Source organism: Pollicipes pollicipes, unplaced genomic scaffold (assembly GCF_011947565.3).
Source record: "Pollicipes pollicipes isolate AB1234 unplaced genomic scaffold, Ppol_2.1 Scaffold_4002;HRSCAF=4701_pilon_pilon_pilon, whole genome shotgun sequence".
In the NCBI taxonomy this organism is placed as follows: Eukaryota; Metazoa; Arthropoda; class Thecostraca; order Pollicipedomorpha; family Pollicipedidae; genus Pollicipes; species Pollicipes pollicipes.
The window spans coordinates 35,193,616-35,206,543 of NW_023596420.1; the positions used below are offsets into that span (position 1 = coordinate 35,193,616).

A 12,928-nucleotide genomic window follows, 5' to 3' on the forward strand; every position below is an offset into this window, starting at 1 on the left:
GACAGCAGCGGGACACAGCTGTCCACGGCCGGGTCACAGAGCAGCGGACACAGTCCACAGCTGGTTAACACAGTGGCGGACACAGTCCACAGCGCGGTCATACAGTAGCGGACACTGTCCACGGCGGGGGTAACAAAATAGCTGACACTGTCCACAGCGGGGTCACATAGTAGCTGACACTGTCCACGGCGGGGGTAACACAGTAGCGGACACTGTCCACGGCCGGGTCACACAGCAGCGAGGTCACATAGTAGCGGACATTGTCCACAGCGGGGTAACACAGTAGCTGACACTGTCCACAGCCGGGTCGCACAGCAGCGGGCACCGGCCATAGCCGGGTCACACAGCAGCGGGCACTCTCCACAGCCGGGCCAAACAGCAGCGGACACCGTACGCAGCCGTGAGGACGGGCACACAAGAGAGGCAGAGCACCGGCCACCACAGACAACGGAGACTGGCCGGTGGAGCTGTGTCACACGAATGCGGCACACCTCTGTTGCTCCCGATCACGCCGGGGACACGCAGCAAAGTGAGCATCAATCAACGTGCTGGGAACAACACGGCCGGTCGGGTCAGCACGAACCGTAAACGGTTATCATCAAAGGAAGCCATAGGCCCCCCCCCCCCCCCCCCCCCCGAGGTTTTGCACACCGTTCTCCACACGCGCCCCATATTGACAGAACTCCCGGGCCGTGATGATCGTCCGTCTCCAGCCATCCAGCGGACACACTATCCGACTGGCGTGGATACCCCGGCTGGTTCATAACGCTGCGTTTGTGCGGAACACACTGGGATCAGGTCAAGACCGGGAGATCCGACGACGCAGCGTCCTGGCGCCCCAGCCGCGGGCCGCACTGGGGTGGGGCGGCTCCTCAGCCGTCCTGCACCGGCGACGCACGCCGCCCTGCCGCCGGAGCGCCCCTCGGCCGAGAGCGCGCGCGCGCCTCTGGCGGGCCGAGTACGAGACCGGGCCGGACGGCGGCGCCACTGACCTCCGGAAGCGCACCGGCACCGCCTTGTCGTCCAGCGTGATGACCGTCTCGCCGTCCACCTCCGTCCGGGTGATGCTCTCCTCGCTGAAGTGGTTGGAGCACAGCAGCGAGCTGAGGAGTGCCACACTGCAGTCAGCGTCATGTCCGGCACCTCCTGTCAGCGTCCCCCGCGCCCTCAGCCCTAACTGCCATGACAGCCGGTAAGTCTCGATCCGCCGGGTTCTTCACACGTCTGCAGCGGGCGCGCCGCAGTCGGCAGCGCGTCACCGGGGCAACCGTCCGACCAGGCCAACATTGCTCCATCCACCGATCGCGCTGCCGAGAGCAGTCAACACCCGTTCGTCGGCACTAGACGCGTGACACATCAGCGGCCGTCCCTCTCAGGGGAGCAGCGTGTCGTCTGTCCCTGTACTTGGACCCGTTTGCGTCGAGCCGTGTGTGGGCTGAGCCCTGGACCAGGCCTCGAACCAGGTGCCCGGGTCGGACCCGTCCTCGCTGGCTCATCCCCCCCCCCCCTCCACCCCCCTCCTCCTCCATACCAGGTATCCGGGTCAGACTTGTTCTCGCTGGCTCGCCCCCCCCCCCCTCCCTCCCCCTCACCCCGTCCTCCTCCTCCGTACCAGGTATCCGGGTCAGGACTTGTTCTCGCTGGCTCGTCCATCCCCCCCCACCCCCCCCCCCCCCTCCTCCATACCAGGTATCCGGGTCGAAGCCGGCCGTGTCTCCGAGCGCGGCGACGACGGCGCGCAGCGAGCGCAGCCAGAGCTCGCGCCGCTCGGGCTCACGCTCGGCCGACGGCAGCGTGAAGAGCACCCCGCTGTCGCCGGGCGAGCAGTACGGGTAGTCGCAGCGCGGCTCCTCCGGCCTGCCGGCGGACCGGGCGTCAGCGGCACAGCCGGCGTGCTGCTGCCACACCGCCCACCGCCCGCACAGCGCCGGTCATCTCCACAGCTGGCGACAGGTCAGATCCGCAGCTGCCTGCAGCGTACGGCGGCATACAGACCCGCAAATATATATCTCACGGATGATCACAAGCACACTCATCGGAAGACGGTGCAGTTGCTCACAACACATCTCCGTCCGCTACCATATCGTCAGCCACACCATATCAAACCCAGGAGCCCCGGTTTCAGACTGCCAACGGCTGTCCGGGTCATGAATGACGGGTGCGGGTGGGGTGGGGGGAGGGGGGGGGGTACGGCGCGTACCCCTGCTTGGTGGACGGATGGTGCTCGCCGTCAGCCGGCTCCGTCTCCTCGTCAGGCAGATCTGCCTGCAGTGTCAGGTCCTTCTCCAGCGCCAGCTTCAGGCCGGCGATCAGCGCCGACGTCCTGGCCAGGCACCAGGTCAGGTCAGGTCAGGTCAGCAGCGGACCGGCCACAGACGACACCAGGTCAGGTGAGCACCGTACTTACAGCTTCGTCAACTGTCCCTCCTACTCCGGCTGTGACCATCCACCCTGCCCGGCTACTACCTATCGACACAGCGCCAGACATCTGATGCCTTTCAATGACTTCCAATCACATGCATATAAGTGACAACAGCTCCCTGTCGCTCAGCAGCTCGACGGTACTCGCGCATCGTAGCGAGTTGGCTCGATGTCCTGATGTGTACTGTACACCACCCTATAAGCTGAGCATTGAGTCTCGCGGGTGCTCTTGTTGAGGTAGAACGCACGTGGGTAGGAGCGTAGTGTCCGCCCTCGAGCAGCGTCCGGTACGGCGAGAGGACCAGCCACGCCTGCTGGCAGCTACACTCTGGAGCGGGGCGGCGCTCTGAGCGTGCCGCCCAGACGACCAGGCCACTCACGAGAAGATGGTCGGCTCGGCGTACTTGTCCAGCTTGGGCTGGCCGAGCGGCTCGGGCGTCTGGCGCGGCCGGCCGCGGTTCTCCCAGCGGAACCACTTGGGCGCGAAGTGCAGGCAGCACAGGTACGACCTGGACGGCACGGCGACGACGGGTCAGCGGCGTGCGTCATAGAAGACGACTTCTCAGGCAGCCGACGACGCGGTATGACGGAAGACGCCCCAGGTTTAACAATCGGTGCAGTGTCTCGCTCGTCGCGCAGCAGGTACTCCTCTCCCGACCGTGTCTGTCGCATCCCCCCCCCCCCCCCCCACTCCTCACGTGACGCCGCACAGCGAGGACCGCCCACGTCCACTGGCCCGAACACTCACAGCTCGACCTCATCAGGCACGTTGGGCCGGTCGTTGAGCGCCTCCGTGAAGAGGTCGACCCAAGCCTGGTTGACGGGCCCGGGCTCGGGCAGCGGGAAGCGCCGGCGCGACCAGTAGGGCCGGGCGGCGCGGCGCAGCGGCGCGCTGGCCCGCTCCTGCACGGCGGCCAGCGCGGCCAGCAGCCGGCGCCGCTGGCCGCGACACAGCGGGTACGAGCACGGCCGCCAGCAGTCCGACTCAGGACCGTCGAAGTAGCGCCTGCGACCACAACGGGACACGGCCAGGTCAGGGCCCGGTCAAAACCAGGCCACGGGTCGATACCCGTGGCAGACCATCTATGGTCTCAACTCTACCGTCCCTTTTCCCGGCGCTGATGTCAGCCAGGCGCCTGCCTGAAAACATCAAGATAGCAAGCCATCTTGGTCAGTTGTGGTAAGTTACAGCGGTCGTTTGCATCGAAGAAAACCCTGGGCCTGCGGGCCACCAGCGATGATTTCTTCTATAAACACCACTAAAAAACGGCACACCGTTTGTAGCAACCTATCCTAAAGCGCAGACACGTCCATGAATGACGTCAACGATCTACGGGAGCAGCGGTAATGTCCAACCATCGATACAGCGAACGTTCGCCGCCTGACGTTCTCATCTCACACATTACACCGGTTGGCGTCACGTCACATTTCCTACCACCAAAACTCTTGCCAGCTTAATTGCCACGACGAGGGTGCTGAGCGGCACACCTTCAAAGACGGAACTTCTACACACAAAACAACGCCTGAGCGGCAAAGACTCCACGGACAATACTTGTAAGAGACAGTACTATTACACCAGAAAACTGTTGTGAGCAACACTTCCATACATCATTTCCACAGATAAAAATGTCAACGGGCAAAATTCCGACGGAACAAAAGTTCTGCGGACAAACCGGCTTCACCACAGAACTCTGACGTACAAAACTTGCACGCCACATCACTCCTGCACGCTAAAACTGCAACGAAAAACTTCCCCATTCCTGGTCAGTTCCATTCGACCCTCTCCGGTCCTCAAGCGGTGCAAGTCGACTCTGGTTGGTACCTGGCGCCCGTCCCCGACCCCCGGGCGGCCCCAGGCACCCCGCCGCGTGTCAGCCGGGCGTTCGTACCTTCGTGGCAGAGCCACGGGCAGCAGCTGGGCGGTGCCCGGCCGGCCCAGCACCGGCCGGCAGTCACTGGGCGCGAAGTGGAGCGAGCAGAGCTGCGCGTCGGCGGGGGGTGCCGAGGAGCGGCTCCAGTGCAGCGAGAGCAGCCAGTCGCGCCGCGGCGTCGGCCGCGTCGGCAGCGCGAACATGAACACGTCACGCTGCAGCCGGAAGCGCAGGCTGCGCTGCCAGCGCTGGCCGCATACGAAACACGACTGGTCCGGCTCGGCCAGCTGACCGAGCTGACCGGTCGGCAGCATGGTCGGCAGCTCCTCCGGCGCCGGCGTCGGGGCCGGCTCCGGCTCCAGCTCCGGCTCCTGCCCCGGCTCTGGCTCCGGCTCGGCCGCGCCCGGCTCTGGCTTGCAGTCGGCCGCACCTGGTGCTGGAGTCGGCAGCGGCCCGCATGGCTCGCTCTGGCTTCCGTGCTGGTTTTCCAGTCGCTCGGTGGGGAGAGTGGTGCTCTCTGTTTCCTTGCCTAGGTCAGCTGTGACCACGACAGGCAGTGGGCTAGGAGGATCTGTCATGCTGCTGGAGGCTTTCATCAGCTGCTCAGTAGGAAGAGTGGAAGTAACTGATTCCACTTGTTGGCCAGCTTGATCCTCATGCACTGGCATGTCCATAGCTTATTGTATATCTGAGGCAGCCTATAAGAGGAAGAAACATTTAGGGAAGCATTATACATTTGGAGATATTGAAGCAAGCAACAGATGTGATGAAATAAGCTCACTTGTTACTATTGGTAAGCTTTTTGGAGAGAAAAACTGCTCTAGACAACATACTTCCTATATTTAGTGGATATGCTCATCAAAACGATTGCATCAGAGAACAATCATACGACAATGAGGTACTCTAAAACTGCTGTGCAAAGTTGCCATCCTAGCCCTCCCTTGTGATACTCCAACTAGCCAAGAGATGGCAGAGGATATGATTCACTGCTAAACATTTTATGTGCTTGTGTTTTGGCTCTTTTTCATGGTGCTCTTGCATATATATCAATGAGTTAATTTTCTAATTGTATTCACATAACCTGTATGGTAATATTCTTGAGCTATTTGATGTCAATAATTATTTTCATGACAACTCAGAGCCACACCAACTTCTTGTATTATGTAGCAAAAAACATGGCCAGCAAATGAAACTTTCAAATCTTGCTCAACATTGCTTGAGAGCTAACTGATGTCCACCTTATTCAGAAATCATGCTTGGCCACATCTGAATGGCTACAGATAACGCTCTTCTCTGCCTTGAGTGCTGCATGGCCTATGTGGTGGAAGAATTTGCATGCCATTGATATGGTGTCATACAGTATCTGAAATTTGGTTTTGGCTCTTGGGATAGTCAAATTTTTCATCACAGCTTGAAGCGAGAAGAAAATAACCCACACAAATTTTCACTGCAACCTCAGATGACACTAAACAACATTGTTGGCAGCAGATGACAGTTAACACCATGCCTTACTTGGTCTGTGGTTGCCAAAGATGACTAGAGCTTGGCTGCTTGCAATTTGTTAATTTTCTAGCTTGCTAAGTAAGTCCTTCATCACTAAGTCTGCACTCATGCCTCCATTATTTTTTGAAGCTATGAAACTGATCAAAAGTTGTTAATATTGATGCTCTATTATAAGGGCTAGTTCCAATAAAGGCTGATAGACACTGACACTTAAAATGTTGTGCCCTTGTTACACCAGTCTCCAGAGCATGTCATGATAAGCTTATGATTGAAGTGCCATGCAATCCCCCATATAAATGGGAGCATCTGGGGCATAGTACTTAGTGCAGCTACACTCTAGCCAAGGCAACATCTTTCTCAGCTAAGGGAAAGATCCTGGGGCAATGTGACCCCCACATAGGCTTTTACTAACCTAGATACACTTAATTTGGAACTGTGCAGTTTCCTATTTAACTGAATGGGATGCTAGGCACCACTCCCCCCCCCCCTCCCTCCGACCTTCGGGGAGAACATGGTTTGCATCAATCATTTGAGACAAAAGATTGCTCTGCTCACCCGCTCCACAAAGTTATGAACAAAACTACACCACCTGGGACGTCAACCTCCCGCGTGATCGGTGTCCGGAGGCCAATGTAGCAGAGGCGGAGGAATTATTTCCTCCTCATATGTAGCGATGCCGTACAAAGTTGGCATCGCTACATCTACTCACCGGCGCTGAGCCTAACAAAATACTTTTCTCAGTGTTTGATACTGAGCTGAATTTAAATACTGCCTTGATGTATGCCACCAACCAGTGCCCTACCAACCACCCCCACCCATCACGGCTCCGCGTGCGACTACCCCAAAAAAGGTTGGAAAGCTACATAAATGGCGCACACGAAATAGCAGCCTTCAACGACAGAGCCACTGTGAGTTATTTACCGGTTTGCTACTGCTTTTTTAGAACTTGATGATTTTGTAGAAAATAATTATCTGCAAAGCCCGGCTCAAATAGAAGGTAGATCTCAAAAACGTAAATAATGACATAAATACAAAACCAAAAGTTTTGCTTACCGGAGAACAAGAAACCCCGCTTTAGCTGTATACACGGACCGCGGTGCTGTGGTGACGCTCGGTAGACCGATACCAAAAATTTAATACCTATGTTTAATGCTCTTTTTATGCATTTTCATCATATATTGCGCTCGGATTTCTTGGTGGAGAATATGCGTTTTCTCCAATGTTAAATCCTCCCTAAGAATCGGAAGTCGCATTTGATCTACTCACCAATTACAATGAAATTTAGCCCACAGATAGAACTTACTATGCCAGTGACAAATATACAAGTCTCTTAGTGTGACATCCAAATACAAAGGAGTTATTAGGCCAGCTCAAGGCCATTGAACAGAGGCCAGCTATTGGCCATTGGCCAAGGCCATTGCTTTTGCCCCTTATGTTTTTGGCTTTGCCACTTGCGGCTTTTTTTTGCCACAGTGGCTTTCTGCGGCTATGGGTTACTCAGAGGAGGGAGTTGGTCGCGGAAAGTGCGCTTGCAGCCGCCGCCTTTCTACACAGCATGACACGCCTACATGCCACGTCCGCCTGGTGGTGCGGACAAGTGTATCAGGAGTGAGTGTAGACGTAGTATCACCGTTTACTTCGCAAACGACCGGTGCAGTGTGCGATACCACTGCAGCGACCATGCTTCGTGTGTGGGTGACACTTGTACAAACATTTGTTGTTGCCGTAAACGGTCCACGCGGAAAAAGAGCCATCGCGCCTTTCGCGATGAGGGCAGCTCAGGTGCACCGACTTGGGAAGGTGTTGCCGGTGAGCTGGTGAAAAACATGCGCAATGGAAGCGCTGGATATCAAAATTGCACCCGGCATCTCCATCGTGACCTCTTGAGACCGACGCACCGTTTCTTTTCCATTTCTTCACCGGTGGTCTTCGGAACTCGACGAAGGTGGTTTCTGTCATACGCCGTCCCATCGCTATGCATGCCACTCCTGAATGGACTGGGCCCACAGAAGACACTCGTCTCAAAAATCATATCGAATCGCATATCTGTTTTTCCCCACTCACTTGCTATTCATGCTGCGACATTTATGCATAGTTTGTAGTGGAGCGGCAATGTATGTCGCGGTTTTACAACACAGCAAGTCTAGGCAATAAGTGTCCAAACTGCTTTTTTGTATGTTGCCCAACTGTTTCTTTGAAACTATCTTTGAAGAAACCATTTTCTTTCAGTTTGGAAATCGTAAAATTGTAAACCCATTTTGCTGGGGCTCATTACTAAAGGAGTATTCTACAATTGTATTGCGTTTTGAACCGAAACAACACTTTTGAAGATCATCCAGTACAGGGCCCAGCCATGCCCTTCTTAACACCTAAGTTCATGTAATTCCAAGCTATACGGCCTTGATGATGTGCAGAGTATTTCGTGCAGACAATGTCGAGCAGACAATCTGAAGGTATTCAGGCACGCGTGACGCTACAGCAATGCTATTCAAATCTTGCCGCCCCATAGACCATGCGGCGTTCAAGGCCAGGAAGAATATCCACATCGAGCCACTCGGATCTGGCGTCCGTGAGCACGACTTCCGAACTATATGGGGAACGCCATTTAGCTCTCAATCAGTGTTGAGCAAGGTGTTAAAAAAATTAATCTTGAATCACGTTTTGTGCTACATGACGTAATGATTTTGACATGACTGCGAGTTATTTGGGAAAAAGGGCTTGCAATTGAATTACTTAAGAACAGCACCATAACCGCGTATGTGAATGCAAGTACACACCTTAAACTCTCGGATAATCTTGCGAGACCACCACGAGGGAGGGTCAGAATGAGAGCACATGACGATGTTAAGCTCAGCGAGCACCTGCAACCCCGCCACTGCCATTTCCCGGCGGGTTTGAAGTACTACACGGGAGTGTTAACACGCGCCCGGGTGGCCGGCTAGACACCCTTCGCTCGGGTGGGGGTCAATTTGAACCCCCTGAGATCTCGGTAACTAAGAAAGCAAGAAACACCAAATTTATGGGTTGTCTTGACCTGTGCGCAAACTCACTTAGCTCAAAATTTGAGCTTCTTAGGTCATGATCTTCAGGTCAAATAAGGTCAAGCAAGGTCAAATTCCAGCTTGGTCTCCAAAGTGCCCTCAGAATCTAGGCAACTGTTTCTAAGCAAAAGGTCACAAGGCCATTTCAGGTCAGTGACATTTTTGACCTTTTAAAGGGCATGGTGACCAAAATCATACAAGACTGCTCTGAGCTTTGCAGTTGAATAGGCAACAAAGATTACGCTAGGCCGTATGTTCCTAAAACAAAATGTTGACCCGGGTCACCTTAGGTCAATGACCTGTTCACACCTCTAAGAAGTCAATGGAAGATGCATAATGCGGTTCCTGCCGTTAATAAATTCGAAGTAAGCACCAGAAACTATTCCATACAGCAAGCCTAAAAGAAACAAATCAGGTTGGTTTTGACCTTGGTCTGACCTTCATACGTGACCTTAGGTCAACTTAATTTGTTCATTCAATATTTGTGGTGCCTAAGAAAGCATCTCAGAGATGCCTGGCTTCGTCAAACACTCCGTTGTTGTATCAGATTGAACGATTTCCTAGAAATTGCCTTCGCTAAAACCGTGGCCTGACTTTGACCTGCCATAGGTCAAGGATCTTACAAGGTACAGCTAAATTGGTGATGTTAAACGATTTGCCATTTAATTGTCTACAGCTGCGCAAAATTTGGCGTGGCTACGCCACGCCGTTCGGAAACCATTCCGGAAAAACCTCCGGGTGGTCAATTTGACGCCCCACCCGAGCGCGTATTAAGGTGACAATTTTGCACGGCTAGTTTGGTAGCACCTCAACGTGATACAAACCTTCAATGGCGCGTCGAACAATGATGTATTATGGGGTGCATCCTCTAAACATATATTTGTTGTCCAAAATGGTCTTGTTATTTTAAAAGTATATCAATAATTCTAAGGGAGCTTACTTCATCAAACGTGATGCTTAAGTCAATAGCTTAAGATGTGGAACATTTCCTTTGAGATCCCGTGCATTATAGTAATATTTCTCTTACCCGTTCACAGAATGCATTGAGGTAAGATGATCTTTTTTTTTCATTTTCGAAGTGCTGATCGCATCATCGTCGCTGTTGAGCCTGCTACTACCGGAGACAATGGGGAAGCCGCTGCCCGAGACAGTGGAGGAGATAATGGGAGGCGACGTGGAAATGTATTAAGCCTTACAGCTTGACGAACTGAAGGGTGATTGTGGGCGCAGTAGAGGTGCACTCAAATCAACGTAAGAGCGAACAACAAACGCAGGTATTGTTGCCACAGTATATGCAGCATTCAGGTGTATTCCAGACGATTCTGGTGCATCAACATTTAGTTGGCGTTAGAAGCCATGTGTTCAGTCGGCTAAGTCAATGCCTGTTGGGGTCTGTCATCTGTGATACACTGTTCAACAGTTCGGCGTTACAGCTTTTCTCTGGCTTGAATTGATATTGGTTTGTATGCTGGAGGTTGGCGTTCACCACCATATTTTTTGTTTTACATTTTCCTGGTTGCCCAAAACCACGCGAAATGAGAATTGATGCGGTGCTAGCTTCCTGACAAATCATTTAATGTGCTTAATAGGCTGGATTTTTGGGAAGTTCATAACAGAAAGCAGGGTAACGCAAGCTGAATCGGCACTTCAGAATTGACACAAAGTGTCGCTGTTGTAAAAGCGGCGTTGCTTTGAGCAGTTGTTCACCGCGCAGGGAATTTTGGTTGTCTCCGTGGTGAATGCTGCCACTTTCTTTGGTAGCACTGACACGCGAGGCAAAGTTGGATGCGCGCCAGGTTTGAAAATACATTACCTGCCGAGATGTGGACCGGGTTGCGTGTGCGTGGAGGGCGGCTGTGGTTCGGTGCTCGGAACTGAGGCAATGGAAATTGCGATCGAGTTCATTGAAGTAACAGTCACCATGTGGAAAGTGCAGAAGACCGCTGGGCTGCGATGGGGTAGTTCGCTGATAAACGTGTGTTGTATGTTGTTCTTTGCGATAGACTGTCGAACAGTTCCACGTGACAAGCATTTCCAGCCTGCCTAGCTGAATACTATTTTCGTCGGAAATCCCGTGGAAGTGACACCACACCACAGATCAGTACAGCATTTTAGGAATTCGGGCCTGCCGGACCACGGACACTTACGTTCGTTTCGTAAAGTTCGGCAGGAAAAAAAACAAACGGTTTGCTGGGACATAAAGTTTGTAGCGCCCAAGTTCGTGACGCAAATGTTCGTGTAGGATAAGGTTCGCATGGTAGAATGTTCGTCAGGTAAATGAACGCAACGCAAATGTACGTCCCCGCAAATGTGTTTGTCGACAAAGATCGCACGCAAGTGCTCATTCGACAATGTTTCTTCGCGAATGTGTCACGGATAGCGTTTGTCTGAGCGAAGGACGTGCGCAAAACTCCGCGTGTCGACACGCAATGTAAAATAGAAGTGAAATTATCATCCTTGGTAACGAGCCTGGCCTAAACTAAGACTGTGGGGGCCACCGCATGCCGTCGATCGATGAACAGGCTGGGCAGGTGATGGCGGCGGACAACAATTCGACTGGTCAGGAGAAACATGATAATTAACCTAGCTCTTCATGACTTAAAACTGAATGCGATCTGGCGGCCAGCAAATGCGCTTGCACCAGTAGAAGTGGCACAAAGTGGCCCTGGGGTGGAAGGGACTGGAGATTACAAATGTAAAAACATGGCCGCTTTAGATCACCCATTGTCTATCTCCCACCCTGACGACGCCTCCGTCGATGCCTCCTGAGCGCGCCATTGACGCCAGCTGACGACAGCGGTGGCAGTCAGCTGACTTGTGGAATACGCGTGCGCGGCCAAGAAATACGCGCGCCCTACACTTGTTTTAAATGGAGCGTCCCACTTTTGGGGCATATCTTAAAAATATCCTCTAGTGCAACCTCACGGCCATTTTAGACTGATAATAGCAATAGGTAATGCCACCGCAGCACCACCAAAGTAAGATAAGGAAATAAATTCCAGTTACCTTAGAGTGCACTTTACGCCGTCAACGCTTTGCAGCGGCACTACACTTCTTCCTTTCCTATGAGTGTATCCCGAGTACGCAACAACTGCAGTTGTGCGCGTCGTCGCGACGGCCACTGCCGCATGGTCATGATGACGGCAGAATCTGCCAAGGGCCGTTGTCATCTGTTACGCGTCAGAGATACCACTTCTGAGCTGTTTTAACCCACACGATGTGGGCACGCGGGCTTAAAAATGGCACCTCTACGGGCATGAATGACGGGTCAGTACAGATAGACGATTGCGATTGGCACAGCGGGTGACAAGGGCCATTTACCGGGAAGAGCATTGGTTGAAGTTCGAACTAATGAGTTAATATTGACTACGTAATGCTCCGCTTTCCAAAGCCAAAGTGCGCTTCGAATATGAGCCGCTGCGTAAACGCCATAGGAGACAAATCAAAACCATAGTATAGCGTTGGATGTCGCTGTTGTGATTTTGTGGGGTTGAGTTAACCGGCGCCCGGCGCTGCCTTGCCCCGCGAGTTGGTCCGGAACATCCGGAGCAGGCCCCTGATTGGATGAAACCCAACCGTCACTTAGATACGTGCAGCGTGATCATGGGTGGGGCCGGGCGAGATCAGCGCAGCGTGACCTGTGGCGAGGGTCGGCCCGCGCGGGGAACGGGTTGGGAGTGTGTGCCAGGTTATGAGACGGACATGTGGTTATTTGGTAACAGAGTGGTATGTGAGCTTCGAGTATTTGCAAACAGTTTGTGGTAGACTCACGGAACTGATGGCGACGGTCACTGAAGCCCACACAAGATGACTGATAAGTTTGATTAGTTGATAAGTTTTCCGTTTCATCATACCACGACCGAGGACACATTTGCTGGGATTACAAGCTTAGGAAGCTATTCACCAACCTGAAACATGGTCAGCCAAAAAGAAGGTGGTGAGCTTCATTCGTTTTTTCATTGAGTGGAAACGTAAGGGCAGTTCTTAGGCAGTCAGATTTTCAGTCTTTGGAACACGTCGATACGACTGCTAAGGAGGTTCTCAGCGGAGCCTCGGATCAATTGCCGGCCGCTAGAGGCGTCGATGCAGAGC

The 12,928-nt window shown here is 53.4% G+C and overlaps 2 protein-coding genes across 2 annotated transcripts in view; one reads left to right on the forward strand and one right to left on the reverse strand.

Annotated features, from left to right (window-relative positions):
* Window positions 1-536: 536 nt before the first annotated feature.
* Window positions 537-6,562, reverse strand: LOC119094426 (uncharacterized). The gene is made up of 8 exons (XM_037217486.1): window positions 6,505-6,562; window positions 4,311-4,990; window positions 3,359-3,427; window positions 2,802-2,930; window positions 2,201-2,323; window positions 1,778-1,857; window positions 1,007-1,146; window positions 537-548 (listed from the first exon to the last, which is right to left on the reverse strand). The coding sequence occupies exons 2-8, from the start codon at window positions 4,964-4,966 to the stop codon at window positions 537-539; spliced, it is 1,209 nt and encodes a 402-aa protein (XP_037073381.1). The 5' UTR covers window positions 4,967-4,990; window positions 6,505-6,562.
* Window positions 6,563-7,562: 1,000 nt separating this feature from the next.
* The window catches only part of LOC119094427 (solute carrier family 22 member 15), a 38,173-nt gene continuing 32,807 nt past the window's right edge, over window positions 7,563-12,928 (forward strand). Inside the window, exon 1 of the mRNA XM_037217487.1 lies at window positions 7,563-7,604. Coding sequence (XP_037073382.1) covers window positions 7,563-7,604 — 42 coding nt within the window. The remainder of the gene's footprint in view (window positions 7,605-12,928) is intronic.

Excerpts from the sequence above, each read along its gene's own strand:
- LOC119094426 (XM_037217486.1), bottom strand. The coding sequence starts at position 4,966 with ATGGACATGCCAGTGCATGAGGATCAAGCTGGCCAACAAGTGGAATCA. Across the intron at positions 3,428-4,310 it reads CCCGTGGCTCTGCCACGAAG|GCGCTACTTCGACGGTCCTG; the intron begins GTACGAACGCCC and ends TTGTGGTCGCAG. Across the intron at positions 1,858-2,200 it reads CATCCGTCCACCAAGCAGGG|GCCGGAGGAGCCGCGCTGCG; the intron begins GTACGCGCCGTA and ends GTCCGCCGGCAG.